The sequence below is a fragment of the Tinamus guttatus genome, unplaced genomic scaffold (genome assembly GCF_059628265.1).
Source record: "Tinamus guttatus ecotype Peru unplaced genomic scaffold, ASM5962826v1 Tinamus_guttatus_pri_ptg000209l, whole genome shotgun sequence".
Classification (NCBI taxonomy): domain Eukaryota; kingdom Metazoa; phylum Chordata; class Aves; order Tinamiformes; family Tinamidae; genus Tinamus; species Tinamus guttatus.
In genome coordinates, this window is record NW_028288743.1 from 1,796,948 (window position 1) to 1,817,189 (window position 20,242).

At 43.1% G+C, this 20,242-nt stretch overlaps 1 protein-coding gene across 3 annotated transcripts in view; it reads left to right on the forward strand.

Annotated features, from left to right (window-relative positions):
- The window catches only part of CUBN (cubilin), a 134,123-nt gene that overhangs the window by 34,442 nt on the left and 79,439 nt on the right, over positions 1-20,242 (forward strand). For all 3 annotated transcript variants that reach the window (XM_088524335.1, XM_088524332.1, XM_088524334.1), the window contains 5 exons: positions 1,701-1,861; positions 2,307-2,488; positions 3,298-3,454; positions 5,852-6,039; positions 16,824-16,983. In XM_088524335.1, the coding sequence (XP_088380461.1) occupies positions 1,701-1,861; positions 2,307-2,488; positions 3,298-3,454; positions 5,852-6,039; positions 16,824-16,983 (848 nt within the window). The remainder of the gene's footprint in view (positions 1-1,700; positions 1,862-2,306; positions 2,489-3,297; positions 3,455-5,851; positions 6,040-16,823; positions 16,984-20,242) is intronic.

The window sequence follows — 20,242 nt, forward strand, 5'->3', positions numbered from 1 at the left end:
AGAACTACTGTGTGGTTTGTGTCTCTGCATCTACCATGAATTTCTGTGACCTCTATGAGTGTGATATAAAACACAGTGCAATGTTATCTGATACAGACACCGTACCAGATACTCTGGATGTTTTTTTTCCTATTTAAGCCCCCCCACACACACTTAAAAACAAAACAAATGTCTTTTCCTGATGTTGCAGTATTAGCTGGACTGTGATACTGAATTCCTGCTGAATAAGCTGGTTGTTTTCATCTGTGCATACAAGCTGGAGAAAGTTATACAAATCTTCAATATTTTTCAAATGTTTTATCTTTTTCATTAAAAAAGGCATTATATTGAACCTAACTTTATTGTAACAGTTAAAACATTAATTAAGGGTTGACCTGAGTTATAACTGTTTTCTTTTCGGTCAGAAACTGAAAACACTCAGCTATTGCACAGCTGTAGTGCTGGTGTCCCTGTGAAGAGCTCAGTGACTTTGATTAGGTTTACGGACATGGGGCCAGATCCTTACTAAGTGTAACTCAGCCCAGTTCTGCTGGCATGACTGGATTTCCACAGGTTGTTCTGTCAAACCCAATATCCTTAAACAGGGTAGGCAAATAAGCCTCAGATGAGGTGCCACTTTGGTTTCTTGTCCTGAGGTGTCCTGCAATAAGTTGCATTCGGTCAGCTAAGAAAACCGTACATCTGAGCACAGCTGCAGAGAGAGGCCAGGGTGCAAGCGAGGAGGGTTTGGGCACAGTTCCCCAACCACTAGTAAGCTGATACAGCAGATCTCAGCCAGCAGTTTAAGCTGAAAGGATGGCAAGGAAAATGCCTGCAAGAGTGGCATGGCCTAAGCAAAGTTTCTCTCAAAAGCAAGTACAGCCAGTGAATATACAGCTGAAAGAATTATTGTCTACCTAACAAACATATTAAGGGGACACCTAAGTATAAATAGAAATGTAATTATTATTATCCTAATAAACTGTAGGATATTTATAATATGAAAGTGCTTGTCCTCAGATGATAGAGCAGTTGATAAACTGGTTGGCACCAATCTTTTCTTGGCCCTTTTACGTGAGATGTGTGTAGGTAGCACAGCAGAACATTGAATGTGTGTCCTGCCTGCATAATTAGGAAATATGACTACTCTTTAATCAAAAGGCAGGAAATAACTGGTCATAGAGACATTTGCAAAGGCCAAGAAAATAATTCAAGATATGATTCATATCAGTTTTGAGATGTGGGTTGCTATTGGTGTGGCGACAAATTTAAACTTTTTTTAAAAATTCTTTTTTTTTAAGAAGGAAAAAGTCATCTCATCTGTTTGGGGCCTGGCTAAACAGTAAAAAGGGGCAAACTTATTTCTTCAGATCAGTAACATTCCCCTGGCTCCAGCTATGGTTGCTACCCTGCAGAAGACGGAAAGGAGGCAGTGAGTTCCTGCCTCTGCAGCATCTTGTGCCTCGAGATGCTTCTTGAGTCTCTCAGTGCATGGAGAGGCCTGGGACAGGCCGACTGGTCATACCCAGCTGGCAGTTACTAGCAGTAGGACTTCTTACTGCAAGTGGCAGGACTCCAGGATTTAGAAGCTGTATTTATATGGAAGATGAAAAGCCAAGATTAGACCCCCCAGTCCTGGAAGAATCCCCAAATTTATGCTTTCTTACCATATCTCTTGCTCTCCATCTTTGACTCAGAGATTTTCCTCTCTTTTGTTCTAGAGATGGAGGTTATGAAACTTCCCCATCTCTTGGAACCTACTGTGGTACAGATCTGCCTCCTCTTATAATCTCTCATGGTAACAAACTGTGGATAAAGTTTGTAAGTGATGTGTTTGGCACACGACAGGGATTTTCAGCACACTGGGATGGTACATCAGCAGGTAAAATGAGCACATCAAATTTAAAACCACCTAATTTTTGATCTTTTGTTTCTATTAATTTCCCTTTTCACCACATCTTTTCTGACATCCATCTCCTAAAATCTCTCTGCTAATTACATAGCATTATATATTCAAGTTTGTTAGATCAAGGATACATATTTCTCGATCCATGGACCTTCTTTTCTCCATTGGGAAGAGATACCATTTCCTAGATACACTGTAACATGAACTTTCTCTTGTGTTTAGGAAATCAGTGGTAACCAAAGATACAATGGAGAGGTTCGGTAATGTTTCTGTTTTGAAGAATAGCTACATTACGAAAACACTCTTCAAGTTAGATTAAATATTTCTAGCTAAGGATGAAGTACTTCTGTCTATTCCTTATATTATTTTTTCCATCATGTCTATGTGTTAAATGTTAGTATGGTTTCTTTGCCCTTTTCAGGTTGTGGTGGGACCTTGACAACGCCATCTGGCATCTTTATGTCTCCCAACTACCCTATGCCATATTATCACAACTCAGAGTGCTACTGGTTGCTGAGGGGGAACCAAGGGACCCCATTCGAAATCCAGTTTGAGCAGTTCCATCTAGAGAATCACACAAAGTGCAACTTTGATTACCTCGCAGTACGTACACTTTGCTGTGGAGCGGGCAGCTACGTAGAGTGTAATAAATGTAAAGATAGAGAGAAGGACACACGGTCCTGGTTTCCCAATGTTCATGTGTGAGCAGATGCAGAACAGGAAAGCTCCATCCTGAATTGCTACCTCCGTGTCAGAGAGCAGTGAAGAGTCAGGCTGCAGGGTCTGTATGTGTGCACACAGGTAAGAAAAGCATTTACAGCTAGACTCACAGGCCACCGAAGCAGGAATCTGTCTTCTCGCTTTGTGTTAGATCAAGGCTATAGAGTGTGCTGTTTTCGTAAACTACAAGAAAAAGGGCACAATAGGGACAACAACCCTATTGTTAATCCCCAAATCCATGTCCCAGTTTTTGCATAAATATCTCAATATTTGTATCAGAGGTGAAGTTGAGTACAGTTTTCCTCCTTTGGGTGAGTAAGACCTTCAAAATCCACCAGTATTTGATTACTAGCTTCCTGCTGTTCCTCTGATTTGCTTGTTTCTGAGATGCCTGTGAGGTTCCTCTAACAGAAATACTGTTTAACCTCTTGTGCACTTAATGGGAAAAAAATACCTAAACAAACATTTTGGCAGGGAGAAATTGCTTGGATTTGTAGTGCTACCAGCTTTATGAGATTTAGTAGGTATTCGGGATTGTGCTGTCAAAGTTGAAATAGTTCTAGTTTCTCAAATTCTGTAACAAGCAGAATCACCAGGATTATATTTTGCGTAGGAATGGCACATTTGTCTTGCTAGGAAATTCTCCACTCCTTCACTCCTTTTTTTTTTTTTTTTAATTTTTTATTCTGAAGGTGTTTGATGGTAACAGCAGCAGTGCCAAGCTGCTAGGTAAATTCTGTGGCAATCAGATACCACAACCTGTCCGCTCCAGTGGAAACAGCATGTATGTGAAACTAAGGACAGACAGCAGTTTGCAAGGTGGAGGGTTTCTTGCCAAATACAAACAGGGTAAGTAGGAAAATATGAGCACATGTTTCTACAATGCAGTATTCATCCTTGGAAGACACGTATACAACATATTGATATTATTGAGCCAGATACTTTAATCTGCTGCAGTCACAGCTCACAGAGTCCTAAAAATGATCAGTACCCAAAGGAGATACCTGTGATGGAGGGGAAAGCTGGTGAAGTGGCTCTGCTGCTGTTACTTGCATCAACAGCACTTTCTTCTCCAGGTTTATCCAGAGTAACAAGTGTTGAAAGCCTGTAACAGAGCAGATTGGGCTGTTCCTGCTCTTCTGCTGACCAGACGCCTGACATTTTTTCTAGACAGAGAGAGATAGGCAGATAGAGAAGGTTCTGCTCTTCTAGCTGCTGAGAGGCCACGTGGCAATGGATCAGGGCTTCACCCTCAACGAGCCAACCATGGCTCGTTGCAGATGCATGAGAGCTTTTAGCCTACTTGGAACACTCCAAATAATAGTTTCATTTTTAATATCTTGTGGTAAAGGTCACATTTTTCTTGCTCATGATTTTTTGTAAAATAGTTCTGCCGAGAAACATTGGAATTATGAAATTTGGCAGGACAGTATATAAAGAATTTTTTTTTTTTGTCCTCAGACATAAATTTTAATATCATCCCAGTGTTTACGTTCACTCTAAAATCTACTAGTATGGTGTGGAATTTCACAATGTACCAGTTGAATTACAAGCATATTTGGGCACTCTGAAGATGACAAGCCCAAATGTTAGAGATTGCTGTAGGTCTGTAGACTGTAAGTTCCCCTTCTTAGGTTTTGAACAACAGTAAATAGATAATGAAAAAAATACTCATGCACACGTGGCACACGCAGTACTTAGAAGGCGGAAGAGGCATTAAGCTTTGGCTTCCTAATTACTTAAAGAAATCACAGATTCATCTACCACATACTTTTCATACTGCAAAGTCAACACAATGTATTCAAATAACTTTTTCCATGCATTAATTAGGGCAGGAGAGCACTTACAAACCACTCGGATGTACAGCCTGAGCTATCAGATAATGTGATCTGCACTTTACATTCATATTTAATTCCTGAGGATGCACATGCCCCAGAGATAACTTTCAGTTGTCTGCCCAAAGGCTAAAAATGTGTACAAGGTTGTGGTGTAAAATAAGGATGTTTAGATGTCAGATGCATCTATGTGTCTATGGAGAGGTGATGATGATTTGGAAAGCATTGCAAGGGAAAACATGCTATTAGGTTGTCTTTTAAAGGCATCGTTGTGCCTGGTGTGTTTCTAATAAAAGCCTGATAGCAGGGGGTAGCAGCTTTTCCCTATCTTTCATTCTTCAGAATCTATTTCATGCTCTTCATCCTGTCCTTTCAAACACTTGCATGCTTCAGTGTAGCTCTGCATACAAGCCCCACTTCACCTGACCCTGACCCGCAGATTTTGGGCATTCTGAACTCCTAAAAACACAGACTTTGCTGCTCCATAAATCATTTGAAAGAATCCCAGACTTGTGCAGGAGGCAGGCATATTACCCCTAGTGATAACAGAAGAGTTTTGCAAGTGAATCTTGGCTATTTCTGCTCAAACCCTGCAGATTTGCTGCACAAGACAGCAGCCTTGGCTGCTCCCTGCCTCCTGCCCACTTCTCTGTATGTTAGTCTGCTCTGCTCCCTGGTACACCCAGACATATTGGCATTTTCTGCCTTTAGTGAAAGTTAGGGTCAGGAAAATTAGAATCTCTGACCTTGTGCCATGATTGTTGCTTCACCCTTTCTCCAGTGTAGTTTCTTTTTGATTTTATTTGCAGTTTAAGCTCTCATTATCCCAGGTCAGTGTCCAGTTCCTCTGTTAGGACTTGACTGTATGACTCACAAAGAAAAACCATGGCTCCTGCTTAAAGAATATCCTGCTCACTTCCAATTCCTGGAGCCAGAACATCCAGTAAAAGTGGTGCTGTTTTAGCTGGGGATTTTTTGTTATTATTATTTCGTTGAGCCACCCCCCACTCTAAATTGTTTAAAAATGATGGAGAAAGGTAAGCCACACACTGCATTTCTATTATTAATTAAAAAATCCATAAGAACCATGTGTTTAAAATAAACATGCATTTAAAACTAAAGAAAACAGGCAAAAATGGCAAAAACAATTTAAAAAAATGGCTGATGAGTCTGTAAAGGGTCAGGAAAGAAGGATGTATTAGAAATGAAAGACTAAGTTTCAAAAAGTCTGGATTTTGCTTAAAATGAATGCAATGTATCCTTTGATATGTTGTAATTTTCTTTCTGTCTGATTTCTGTAACCTATCTTATCTTGTTATGGTGTCAGTAGCTTTAATTAGTAATTTTTTTAGGTCTTGAGATAAGATGCACTGCACAACTATAATTTATTATCATCTCTCACTTCTTTCAGTTTGCCATGAAGTACTGACTGTTAATCGTAGCCATGGCATCTTGGAAAGTTTAAATTATCCAAACAATTATGCGTTAAATGAACATTGCAACTGGACCATCCAAACTACAATGGGGAACACACTCAGCTACAGCTTCACAGCCTTTGATTTAGAAAGTGGATCTGACTGTAACCTTGACTATCTGAAGGTATGTGCCTGGATTCTGGACACAAGAAAAAAAAAATCTGAGCAAAAAAAAAAAGAATAAAAGAAAAAGCAAAAGGAGGAATTAATCTTATCTAAACCGAGCCATTAAAAGTCAAGTGCTTAGTGCAAATGATATGTCCCTCTTTCCTTCTCAGTCAGCTGGGAAGGGAGCACTTTCAGTGAGCAATTCATCCCACCTGAGGGCAGGTGCCTACAAGAGGGAGGATGAATCACTTTACAGATGCCTAGCTATGCTATGGAGAGCCTAAACACCATCCTAGAACAGAGACTTCCTGGTGGAAGTTAGATGACTTCCACTGCATGTTAATTAGATGGAAGTGGAATAAATCCTGAGATCAGTAAGCAAGTGGGAGGAGTTCAGTTTCAAAGTCACCAAGGCAATGAGGCCAATTGTTTGGTTCTTGATTTTTATCTGAGAAGTAGCAGGCAATGTTTAGAAACTTTGAAATGTTTTATTTCTACTCTTTTTAATGAAGCATTGCTGTGTCTCCTGTTAATATTTTCCTTTTCATAATTAATCTGCTTCTTTGAAGTGATTTAAGGAACACTGAATTTACCCACAAACAAAGTGAGACATTTTAGCCAAACAAAATAATCTAGTTAACCTGAAGCCAAATACCTTTTATTTTTCTTTCCTCAAGAATTTAACTCTAGGACTTTCTCTGAGTTTTTCAGTTTTCAGTGGGGGAAGTGCAGTGGTTATAACCACTCCTGTGCTGAGGGTTATTCTAAGGTTCTGCCTGTCATTTTGCTGCTTTGTTGAATTGATCCATCCTTCAAGACTCACCCTTGTACAGGATGTCAGCACACATTCCTTGTGCTCTACTGAGATTTTGCACAAGAGGAATTGAAATTTAGAGCAATATCATAGCTACTTACAACCAAGGAGAGCACTACGGAATAGGGACCATGTTTCTGGACATACTTACTCTGGGGCCAGTCTTGCATAAGTGGAGCAGTAGGCCTTGTGTTGGTGTACATGATGTCCTCCTTAGCTCCCTTTACCTCTGTACCAAGCCAGCTCAAAAATAGGTAATAAACTGACAAATGTGGTGTTCTTCCAGCTTTCTTATGCTGGAGCTAGGAACAGAAAGAAAGAATAGACATGCAAATAAAACAAACAAGGGAGCACTGTATTGAGAACTAACAGAAGTCGCTTAAACTCCGATTTGTTTTTGTGAGGAGGCTGGAAAGGAGACATTGGCGCCAAACAGAGAGGCCAGCACTAGTCCCAAGGCGCCTAAGCCTGTGATCCGTGAAGGGCAGGGGCCTTGCACACAGTAGCCAGCCAGCGAGGAGCAGGGGCCTTGCCAGAAAACTCTTTTCTAGATGTGAGTCAAGGATGGAGGAATACTGCCAGAGACCTGGTCCAAAGCACTTGGAAGAAGAGAAATAAAAATATCACAGGGAGGGAAGGAGGGAGGAGAGAGGGAGCAGCAAAGTACTTGCTCCCTTTGTTTTAACCATTTCTCCTTGCTTCCAATCAAAGAAAACACAGACTGAAAGAGGTATATAGAGGAAACAGTCATGGAAGTGTGCTAAGGAGGCTTTAATTTGCAATTCATGTCACATTACTTGAAAGCCTTTCTCCAAATGTCATTAAGAAATACCACTTGGAAAAGATGTTCTCATTTGGTTGTTGCAGGCTGCACAAAAATGTGCCATAGTGTAAAAAAGGGGAACAAGGTTGAACCGGCCAGGGAGCTGAATAGCGTCTGCTCCCAGCCCGCGCGTTGCGCAAGGAGAGCGTCTTGGCAAGGGGTGCAGCACCAGATGGGCTAGGGGAGAGGGGGAATCATCTGGAACAAGTCGCAGATCACTTTCTAAGCAGACTGCAGATATTTGGGGCTTTTCTGTGTGAAATCCATGTGGAATCTGACTCCACTGCAAAATGGGAAAAAGGTTGATAACACACACAAAAAAGGCACAACTGTTCAACTGAATTTTTTTTAATTCTTTTTTTTTTTCTTCCACATTCTAATTTTGAGATTCTTTTATGGCAAAAGGTTGCTGCTCGGGCCATTTCCACGTGCCTCTGTGCACGGGGTGGCTGCTGGCGCTGTGGTCTCAGGCGGGGTGGATCCAGGTCCCCAGGGCCTTCCAGGTCCTGCTCCTCCCGTCCCCTCCGGGTTTGGCGCTCTCCTGTGCCTTCCCCGCTTGCTCTCCCCCTTCCCTGCCTCCGAGGTGACTGGGACAGGTAGGTTTGGTGGCAATGTCTGCTGCTGGGAAGCTGGGGATGGGAAGGAAAAGGGTTCGGGGTTTGGTTTAGCTGATGACGGCAGTGGAGGTGAGAGGGTGAGCGAGGGAGAGGAACGGGGTGTCATTTGAAGCACTAGGAAGGCCTCACAGCAGAGATCTGGCCCAGCCGAGCCCAGAGCACAGTCAGGAAATGACACAGCTGCAGAACAAGATGAAGAACAGAGCTGCTACTCAAAGTCAGCGCAGAGAGGGATTTGATGCACATGGAAATATTTTTACAATGTTATAAATGCCTCAAAGTAGAACTCTGATTTTCTGGAGATGTTTCTGAATTCTGAAGGGAAAAGCATAGTGTCTGTGAAAGGGTGGGGAGAAGGAAAGCGGGCAAGCTGCATTCATATGTGCTGCTGGATTGGGCCCACGCTCCGCAGGTTGGGGCCCAGCCTCCACTCTTGACTTCTGGGTTGAATTATGACTTCTGCTTCCAACCCAAACCCACAGTCAGTGTATGAGAAGTGTATTTTGCCCTGTGACTAATTCAGGCTGATAAATAGAGAAAATATTCAGCTTTGCTATTTGCTCCCTGGCTTAGTTCACATATGAGTCAGAATTTAAACATGTAAAATAATGACAAAAACAGAAATTCCTACAAACAGGTATTCCTCGTGGTTGTTGGTTACCTGTGATACTGTTGTTACTTACAGCAAATAAACCGTTTCAAATACAATATATTGCAAAGGCACTCAGATGCCCGAAGAGCACTCAGGCTGGGTGCAATGTATGGCTGTCCCAGTTGGAAATGCAGTCGCAGCTGTATAATGAGAAGTCAGCCATACGTTGCACTCCCTGTTTCTTTTCTCCTTTGCTCACGGGATGCAGCCTGCGAGCCAGTCTGCTCTTTGCAGCGGCTGGCTGGGTTTGCTTGGGCTGTGCAGCATTTTCCCCTGGCAGGGAGCTCAGAGCGACCCTGACTCAGTTGGGCCTGTGCAGGCCCTGGCCCTGCATCTCGTTTTGCAGCACAGGCAAATATTTATACCTGGGCCAAGCAGGAAGGAGGAAGCCCGACTCTCCTGCCTTGGTGGCAATTTAAACCGCTGTGTATAGCTGCCAATAATAAAGCAGGGGACGTGTGGGAGGGAGGCAAAACTGCAGATTTTATCAAGGCAGTCTCCAGCATGAACCTCATGTGAGCACTCTCAGCAAATGAGAGTGTTTCATGGTCTGTCAGAGGATGCTGGCTCATCGCTAGCAATGCTCACAGGATGCATGACATTTTGCAGAAAATTTTAGCAAAGTTGAAAGACTATGCGATTGGTTCCTTGTGATAAGGACATGTAGAAAAGTTGTAATGATATGATACGAGGGGCTGTTTCCAAATGATGTTGCACTACCTGTAATTAGACTGGATGGTCTCTAGATTATATTGTATGCTGTGGCTTGGCTTAAAAACATACCATTAGTTTTTCTAGAGGAGTCATCAGACTCCTCTAGTCAGTGAGATACTGCAGAGACATAAAAATGTGTTTCCTTCCTCTAAGCTCATTGGGTTGTTAGCTGAATAAGCATATATTTAACTTCCCATCTTTAGTGATGAATTGTCCTCTTAGACCTAACTGTGACAGAGCGTAGTCTCCACAGAGGCAAAGCTATTTTAGAAATAAAGAGAACATCACGTTATTGCCCTTATGATTAGAATCTTGCAGTAGGATTGAAATTTACTCCTTCCTTATCCAAGAAAAATATTATTTGAAAACAACTGATCTTTCTGTCCTTCAGCAAAATCTCCCTCCGTGTTCTTCTATTCACAAAGCATAACCTTCCCTTGAAGTCCAGTGTGTTTAGTGTCTGCTCTTAACACGTGCAGGGAAGACCTGGTTTCGCCCTTTGCAAGATGCCACGGGCCTGATAAGCAGACAGGAAGATTTTGCTGTGCAGCAAGAGAAGCTTCAGAGCTCTGTCTGGGTCTCCCACCCCTTGGCCTGCGGTGCAGGTATGACTAATGTCTGGTGGCAAGGATGGAAACACAGTTGCAAGAAATGACATTTTATGTACGTGCAGAGGCACATTCTGTGGAGGCAACTGAGCCTGATCTGCAGTCACATCCACAGCGGCCTCCCTTCTGCTCCAGCTCAGGGCAGAATTACTCTTGGGCATAAATCACTTGCTTGCCTTCTTACTACCAATATACTGAAGTAGTCCAGAGTCTTTCAGCAATTAGGTTCATGGTGCTTAAAATATCATTGCAGTCTTATATATGGATGTTACCAAATGAGTACATTAATTCATATGGCATCTGGTCTTGAGTACTATTTCATTTCCTTCTGGCAGTAACAGGATATGTGCCTTTTTTTTTTAAACCACAGTAGCATTCCAGGGATGTGCCATAATATCCTTCTTCTCCTTCTGGGAATAATGCATTAGATAATTGCTGCTTGCCCTTAGCTGGTGATCCTCTTTTTTATTAGCTTATCATAGAAGAAAAAGCTTTCCCTGTTTCCAGTTTTGCTGGCTTCTGTGCTTGTAACTAGGAGATTAACATTATTACATTTTATATACATCCGTTCTTTTTTAAAGTGCTGCAGGAATTCTCCAAGCACAGAGAATAGCTTTGCCTATGGCCACAGATGGATTTGTGAAATGTCACTGCTAGTGCATCACCCTGGGGAAGCAGATGATATATTCAATACACCCATCCAGGTTCTGCATGCAGACATCAAATTACAGCCACACTGCAGTGGTATCCGTTAGCGCATTGCCATGCAACGTGGCAGCACGCCAGCCCATCCTTGAATTCCTTCAGGGGACTGCAGGCCTCCACAAAACATTCTTCAGAGTAGGAGTGTAAGAATAAAAGAGAGAATTCTCCCCGGGTTTCTATGGCAGCCTCCCAGGGAAATTACAGCTCTTGCTCAGATTTTCAGTATGAACTGGATGCTTTGGAAGAGGAGAGTGTCAGACCACTAGCCACCCTAGCTAGGACTGGCTCAGGGCTCAGAAGGATTTTCTGTTTTCCCATTTGCCTGCATTGCCGGAATTGAAGTGCACTTTGGTTTTGCTATCTGAAAGGTTCTTAGAAGCAGATTTTGAAAAGAACGCAAAAACCTCAACACAGCACTAAATTTGTCGGTGGTGAAAGCGTTGTACAATCCTTGCAGGAACCTCAGATGACAAGAAGCACGAGTGACTCAGGCCAGGGGCAGAGGCCCTGCTCGCAGACACACAAGTGAGTCAGAGCGCCAAGCAGGCCACGCTTCCACAAGCTGCCAGCTCAGAGCAGCGTGACTTTGGCTGTACCTTCAGGAAAAAGCTGTGCAATGGTGTGACTGTGAAACAGCAGCACATGGGGTGGACGGCAGTGTGTGCATGCCCCTCGCTAGACAAAGGGCATTGGACACTCATCTGTTTGCAGCTGGAGTTCTGCTCTCCTCTGTTCATCCTCTGTCCTGCAAAATTATGCTGGAAAGCTTGACCAGCATATGTGGAGCTATCTGTGCAATGAAGGGGCTTATCCCCTTGGCACAAGCCATGGAGAGGTGGAGAAATCCCAGCTGTATGAGGAAAAGCTTTCCATCCTCCAAGGGAGGCCTTCAAGAGAGTTGGAGATGACCACACCAGGCTGAAGGAGGTCTTGCCTTTCCCATTCTGCTAATATCAGCCCAAATACAAGCCCAAATATCCTGCTGCACAAGTACAGATGTTATTTCAGGGCTCGCACTTGTTTAGGAAGCTGAGTGTCACCTAGGCCCTCCTTTCCTGAACAGCAGTTGTTTCCTGCTACCTCATCCCAAACAATTTAGGTTTTGTTCAAAGATAAAACCGGTATTTCTTGTATGTATCATAAATTCATAGTCTTGCTAATCAAGCCGATTTTCATGTCAATAGAGAAATGTACCTTTCCTAGAAAGATAAGGATGAGCAGATTTTGGGCATTTTTTTTTAGAAATTCTTGTTGTTTTCGTTGAGAGGGTAAAAAAATAAGTGATATAAGAGAAAAAAATCTTTTAAAAATATGTCTCTGCAGCCCAGTGTGCAATATGATTTCGCTTGACACTTTCAAAGGGCTCTGAGTATTTTTGGGCTCAGGTTACGAGACAAAACACAGACACCGATATGATTCTTCTTATTAAAAACTAGACATTTATACATTTCCATATGTTAGGTAAATCCCAGAGAGATTATCTGGTATGATATATGTCTAGTGACGCACGATTTCAGCTTCTACTGTACTATAGAAGAAAATGGCTAAATTAGCCAAAGAAAATACATGTAGGTGAGAAGGCAGGCCCCAGTTCTGGGGGTTTCTGGAGCTGGCGCCTTTCGATCATTTTCTGAATGTAGATTTTGAAATTTGCCTTGTTTCATTGGAAGACTTGGTGGTGGTCAGAGCAAGGGAGCTTCTAGGTCATAAAATTATTTGAACAATCATATTAAACCATTGTTTAGAAGGAGTTGTCAGGGAGGCTTTTCGGAATGACTGACTGCAAACTCTTGATACCATGGGAGTACAGGAATAACTCTCTTTGCGTTCAGTTTGTGCAGAAATAGCAAAACGCCCAAGCTCTTCAGCTGCCAACGGTGTTGCTGTGGTACAAAGCTGGGGCAAGTGCCACATCCTGGCACATTGTATTTATTTATTTATTTATTTATTGCTCTTACTGAGAGACCTGCAGGTTCTTAAGACTGCATCCTATTCCTTCTGGAAGGAAATGTCTTGCTTGGAAATGGATTGTTTTTATCTGAGTTAATTCAAATAATCAACAAATAGCGTTAGCTTCACTCTGGAGTCCATTCATCATTGAGATGATGATGATGTTGCCTGGGTTTTGCATCATTTCTGCTATGGCGTTTGCCGCAGTGCCATCAGTACTTCCTTTTTAGAAAACTACTTGTTCAGCTGCTTGGAAACCTGTGACCACTGGCTCAAAACAATCCCATGAGAGGTTCCCCCCTGCTGCGAGGAAGGGGTTGCTCTTGCAGGCCACGGTGGCTGCTGGAGGAGGTCCCAGAGGCTGGTGGGACATGTGCAGGCCCCGGATCCCGGCCTAGCAGAGCCTCCCTTCCTGACCGCTGCAGTGCAGGCCGGAGCATTTGCTGACAGTCTCCATATGGAGGCTTTTCAGACTACCCAGAATTTGCATCAAAATTCAAATTGAGATAAGAGTTGGTGTAATTATCCATAACTGTATAATGAAATAATGACAACCAATAATAAAGTTAACAATGGGAATTGTCAGTAACCCCCATAGGGAATAAGCTCCCCCTCATATGAAGCTGCTTCAGTGGAAGCGAATGGAGGGGGTTTGGTTGGTCTTGCCATGCTAAGGGCCTTAAAATGTGCTACAGCTCATAGCAGTTTTTGCCTGTAACATTACCTGCCAAAATCATTATGAAGCCCTTAGAATTCCTGACAGATGCTAAAAGTTTTGAGCAAATGAATAAATTATGAAATTAATATCCAAGAAAGGGAGCAAGCAGGATCTTCCCAAAGAATAGGTGGGAAAGAGTCCTAGAAAGAACAGAACTGAATAAAAAAATTGCAGTTCTTAAAGTAAGTTTGGTCCTGGAGTTGCTAATGAACTACCCCAAATTCAATCATCTTGAGCAGGCAAGGGGAATACGGTGCATGATGTTGCCTAAGGAAACACTTTCCCTCGATTTTCAGGAGTTTAGGATAGCCCAGAGGACATCACAAGCTCTTGAATGAGAATCGTATCCCAGACAAGAGAAATTGCGGCTCCTGAGATCTGCATTCAGCTTCAGTTTCACTCACCCATATTTATACAAGAGCAAAACGTGTTTTTAGAAGTTCAAAATGCCCTGTGAAAACACACAGCTGTTCCCTTCATTTCTAAGTGAAAGACAGCTTGAAAAAAACCTGCTGTAATCCTAGCTGTTGTAGGCCTGCCTTGCTCAATGAGTTACAGCTGGCCAAGCAGTTGGATTTCCTGTGAAACTCGAGGCTGAGCCGCAGCGACGGGGCAATATGGCATGAAGTGATTGCTATAGTAACCGTTATTTGTGTCTTGAAGAACTGACGGGCTGCTCTCAGGGGAAATTACATAGAAATATGACGTCCCCTGCCTTAGATAAAAATAACATTCCCCTGATGAATCAAAATTACAGAAGATTCATGAAGCTTATTTTTTGTTCTGATTTGAACGTCTGGATATTATTTAGTCCAAGGTTCCTCACTTCTTTTTGATTTGTAATCACTAATTAACTAGCAGTTAATGGTTAAGTATGTGACTCAACACACAATTTGCACCTCATGGAGAACATGGATTTGTGGTCTTCACATTGATTTACTCTTCCCCATTCATATTTTTCTGGTGTAATATTTCTGTGGCTCCAAGCCACAGAGTAGCATATACCACGAAGCTGTTGAAGGAAGCAGTGCTGGAGCTGACTTTATTTCGTTTTGTTGAAGATAAGGCATGAGTGAATGTGTGAAGCACTCAGATTGGCTGGGAAGATGATGAGCCCGGGACACTTGCTATGATGAGCAGGGGATGCATCATCTGCCCACAGGGCAGTCCTCAAGCTTCACATTTGAAAGACTACAGAGGGATGCCAACCTTCTTAACATCTACCCTTTACCATAACTTCACATTTCTTATCACACACATCAAGTCTAGGCTTTTCTATAAGCACCAGTGATGCCATGATCCTGTTCCAATACACTTCTTATGCTCTGGACATTTCATGAAATTAGAGGATTTAAAACTTAAAAGATGGAGTCACCAGTCACAAAACAGGCCATAGAATATTACCATAGAATTATTCCTGCAATGGGCCCATAACTTCTGGTTGAACTACGTCTTTTTTATTTTTTTAAGCTATACTAACTTGACTGACTCCTTAAGGATTTGAAACCACTTGAGTAGCTTTCTTGCCCCCAACTATGAACTATGTCTTAAATCAACAACAGGTTTTCTGAAAGTTCTGCAGGATCAACACCTTGAATACAAAAGCTAAGGGCTTAATTATTCCTTCACAATTCTGCTGGAAAACACAGGCAAAAAAGGCACACTGTAGCTAGTGTGGTTAATTATAATTTTATGTAATATTGTACTTCCATGCTATGGGTGTGCAGTGTAGGAGAATTCTTAGTGGAATTAGAGGTATTGGAAAAGAGCTTTGAATGGAGAGCAAAGATAAATAAACTGTGGGCTGTTTTCTAGAGATCATAGGTTTGATTCTGTGCAGGAGGGAATTTTATGGTGATGGCTTCAGAACAGAGAAAGTTTGTGTTGAAATTCTGAAAGTGAACATGCAAAAAGTCACAATGTTCAGACACAGTTTTGTGCCAAAGGTTTGCTGGATTGTGTTAGAAGATACACTCTGTGAGAGAGAAGATCAGATGACCTGGGGCAAAGTGATAAAAAAGCATAAGGGTTGTTTTTTTTCTAAGCTTTGAGAATCATAGTAACGTTGGCAGAAATAATAAAGCAAACCTGACAATAACTGGCAATCTGATATAAGTCAAATGCAGGTTAGCTAAAATGTCTGATTTTTACCAGGTGTGCAAATGTGATATAGCCCCACCAGCCTCCCTCCCCAACTCGATATTGAGAGTGAAGAACACAGATTCAGTATGATTTACTGCATCTGAAACAAGTCACAAAACTAGGATTAAAACAAAAGCTCTGAGAATCCACTGTCACCCAGTCAAAACATGTATTTAGTGTTTTCATTTAAATACGAGGATATAACTAACTTCAGACTTCAAGGTTTATAAAACAGCAATATTTCCCTATCATTCAATTTGCTCCATTGTTTCTTTTTTTTTTTTTTTTTAGAGTGATGATGTTTTAAGGGTGGGATGGCAACTTTTTCATCTGTGTTAGGGAATAGAAAGATTTTCAGGCTAACTATGTCTGTAAACTCCCTGACTGTCAAAATACTGTCTCGTAGAGTATGAGATTGATTCTAAGTGCAAAAATTCAGAAATCATGATACAGGCCCCTCCTTCAAATCAGGGCACTGTCATGAGATAGGACAATAAATTAACACATGAGAAGTTTGCTTTCTAGTTTTTGAGGATCCACTTTGCTTTGTGTTCAGTTTGTCCTCACAACTCAGGGAGCGTCTTGTGATGCTGACTGCTTTTCTTTTATGTAACACAAGTTTGGTCAGTCTGACATCACCTGAGTGTGACCCTTAGGAACGGGGATGCATTTTGAGTTATCTCCAAGAGGTTTGGAGGCAATGAGCATGTGTTAGATTCACAGTCAGACTGGATCCATGACATCCCCTTTTTGTTTCCATTTCACTTCATTGCTGTTTGCCTTTTATCTGCTTCCCCAGCAACCCCCAATACACGCCAAAACAGCAACAGCAAAACCTTCCTACTGTGCACAGTGTGCAACCAGGTTTAAAGACATATTGAAGTTATATTTGGTCATCATTGCATCCAAATCTCACCATGCTTCCTGTAGCTCATTTTGCTGTGGAAAGGTGGCCAATGTGAGAAGCCTCCCAACTTTTTCTTCGACATCCTTTATAAAACCTTCAGAATTGGGGAGCAGCTTTTTATTCACTGGAATATTTTTTGTTTTTTTGCAGCTCTATGATGGGCCTGATGCACAGTCCAACCTGATAGGGACCTTCTGTGGGCAGACTCTTCCCCCAGCAGGGAACACCACGGGAACCAGCCTCCACGTGGTGTTTTTCTCTGACGGACTGAATGCTAGAAGTGGGTTCCAGATGCTGTGGCATGCCAATGGTAGGTAACCAGATTTTCTCTGGGAAAGTGTGTTTTCTTCTTCTCTGAACATAGAGTGAAGTCCCAGGTTATGTCGCAGCTCTGACTAAACAGAAATAACACATTATGGCTCTGAATACATAACATTTTCTAGTAATTCCTGATGTCTTCACACATACACCTAAAAAGTTCAGAGCTGACTTGAGTACTGTTCTCAAAATATCCTTTCACCCTTTGCGCTGTCATGAGGAGCATCTGCACAATTTCTGTGCTCAAAAGGTGATATACTCAGTTACCGGGGAACGTTGGGTGCCTTGGGCTTTCCAGAGGAGACATTCAACCCTCATTTTGCCCACAATTCCCACAGACTTGTGTTTTCTGTGCAAGCTTCGCTCTGGTTGTTTTTGTGGTCCTTGTTTTGTTGGGCAGTGCATTCACTTCCAACCCCCCTCCTCTCTCCCGCCTTTCTCTGTGTGAAATAACATTGGCCCAAGATGTTCTTTGGGCCTTTTTCCTCTTGTGCTTTCATGTCACGAAGACCGTCACAGGCCTCATTAAATAGGCAAGCATGCATGTCAGCTATAAACAAATCTGTTAAAGACTGTACAACTGCAAACGATGCTGGCAGTTCCTTCTGCAGTAAGGCTCCGAATGCAGCTTTTTCACTCTGCTTATTTAATGGCAACATTGCACTGCAACGAGATTAAATCGTATGCCATTGTACGTCCCATCAAAGAGGATCCAACCTTGAAAGCAGTGAAGTAGCCACAGCTGCCACTTCTGTATAATCAGCTCACACCGCTCGGCTCTGACAGCAACGTGAAGCAGCAGGGTAAAGCGGCTGCAGTCGGTGAGGGGGCCCGACGGTGGGTGCTGCGGTGTCCCGCCAGCCACACGGTGCTGGCGCAGGGGCTCGTCGGCACGGCCGTGGTCTGCTGAGGCCCCCAAGGGCTCTCTGCGAGTAGGCAGCGGTGTTTTGCATTCAGCGGAGGTCAGGGAGCGTTTCTGGGCTGGGAGATGTGTGGCAGGAGCAGCGGGAAGTGCTGCAACACAAAGGTTCGTCCTTGTGCTTTGTGGTGACGTCACCCCCAGACACACACAAAAGAACAAAAAGTGGAGGCTTTTATGCACGGAGCCAGATGACATCAGCTCCACACAGTAGCCATGGGCCTGGGTTAACTTGTTTTTCTAAAGCCCTGAAAGCTTTCTGAACTCTGCCTGCTTCGTAAGCACTGCTGCGCTTTCCCTCCACCCCCGCACACATTTCCTGGACGCTGGGACTCCCTCCCACCCCTGTACTCCTTTTCGGGCTGACGCAGGCCCCTCTGAGGAACTCCCGGCCCCAGGCCTCGGCCTCTCGCCCCGCAGCGCTAACGTGGCGCCGTGCGCGGGCCGAGGAGCCGGCTCTGCGGCGCGGCCTGGGCCCGGCCCGGCAAGGCCGCCGCGGCTCCGCACAGCGCAGCTGCAGAGCGGCCGGCCTCTGCCGCGAGGGCTGATCCCTCCCGAGCTTCCCACAGCCGCCTGCCTTCTGCATTTTGCAAGCACTTCCTTTTTTTATTGATTTATTTTTTTCTCAATTTGTCACACACAAATACAGGTGTTCCTCCTACCCGTGGGGGTTACATTTTGTGGGTATATACTGCTGCTCTAGGCTGGATAAGATTGGACCAGCTGCTGTGGTCAGTGTGCCGTATGTGCTTCTCCCTTCTGAAAGTCTTCTAAATGCACAAGAAGAGCTCAGCTGAGGAATTCCCCTGGCAGGGGGAACTCAGCAGGAAATGCAGTCATTGAGTGGGTGTTTCTGAGCAAAGTGTTCAGGTCTCGTCTTCCCTGAGCAGATCTCTAAGGAAATCCAAGCCTGGGTCTGTTAGCATCTCACCTGACATGGAAATAACATGCTATATATATTGCTGAGGGAAGAGATTTTACTTCTGCTCAGCTGACAAATGTGTGTACTCTAGAGTTCATGCTCCTGTGAACTATTTCTCAGGCAGTTCATCTTCACCTTAACTGGCATTTGTGGAGCCTCTTTGTGATATATATCAAGGACATTCGCTTGCTTTGGTGATAAAGGAGAGCTGCATTTAGATTTGCCACCATGTATCTGCTACAATTCACTTCAGACACCCTCGCAGCTTTGCTAGAAGTTATGAGATGACCAGAAGCAGCCAAAAATTCACCTGTGGTCACTGACACTTGGAGCCCCTGGCTGCCACGCAGGGCACAGATCTGAAGTGTTTTGGATTGAAACGTTTGCACCTGATCTGTTCTGCTGCTGAGCTGTGTATAAAATTCCCAGTGAAAACCCAGCCTTCAGGCTTTCCCGTAAAGAATCCAAGATTCTTATCTTGGGAAAATGCTGTTACTTCTGCTTAAAAGTGGCTTACATCGTTTTAAGTTGGATAGAATGCAATAGCGCAAACAATACAATTTAAAAATGGTTTGGGTTCTGAAATAGCAGTCTCCACCTAAGGAGCTTTTATTGATTAGTCTAGATTTAAATTTGATTTGGTTAAATCACTAGTGTTTTCTTCTGCAGCCAAGGCCTCAAGAGCCTTACGCACCAGAGGAAAGCTTGAACCTGCAAGGTGCTTATTCCACTTCAGTTTTTTATTAGGATGTTTACTACAGACAATGATGTGTTTGATAATATGGTGGCCCTTTAAGAAATAACAAACTCTTGGTAGCAGCCTAGAGGTTGCAAAGACAGCCTGCCAACTGAATTGCTTCCTTAGGGGAAAAAAAAGAAAAAAATCAGGAGGCCAAAAGGCCAGAGGTCTCTCAGTGCAAAATTACACCAGTGACAACTGTCATGGTCTAAGAAGATACATATTTCCTAGACCTGTCACTTACCTTATTAAGCAATGTGCATGCAGCAGCTAGCAGCTTTAAATATACATCTCTGCATTTCATTGGCAGCTTAGTCAGGAGGCTGCATGATTGGGAGTATTGCATGCAAATTCAATTTGCTCCTCTCAGTCAGAATTGTGTCTGGCATTCTGTGACATGTATTAATTTCTCCTTTATAAAAGAAGCAGAGCACAGTGTTGAGAAAAGAATAAGGTAGCCCAAAGCATTGCTCTTCTCTTTCACCATCATCTCTTTCTGTTGGATTTCCCTGGGGAGCCCTGATTGACGGACAGGGAGTGGAGAAAGCACACGTGGGTCACGAGAAGGGAGGTTTTCATTCTTCTGGCTCCGTATTTTCAGAAGATGAAAAATGTTAAAAGCCTTGTAACAGACAGAGTTTTTAAGCGTGTATGCCAGGAAAAAAAAAAAA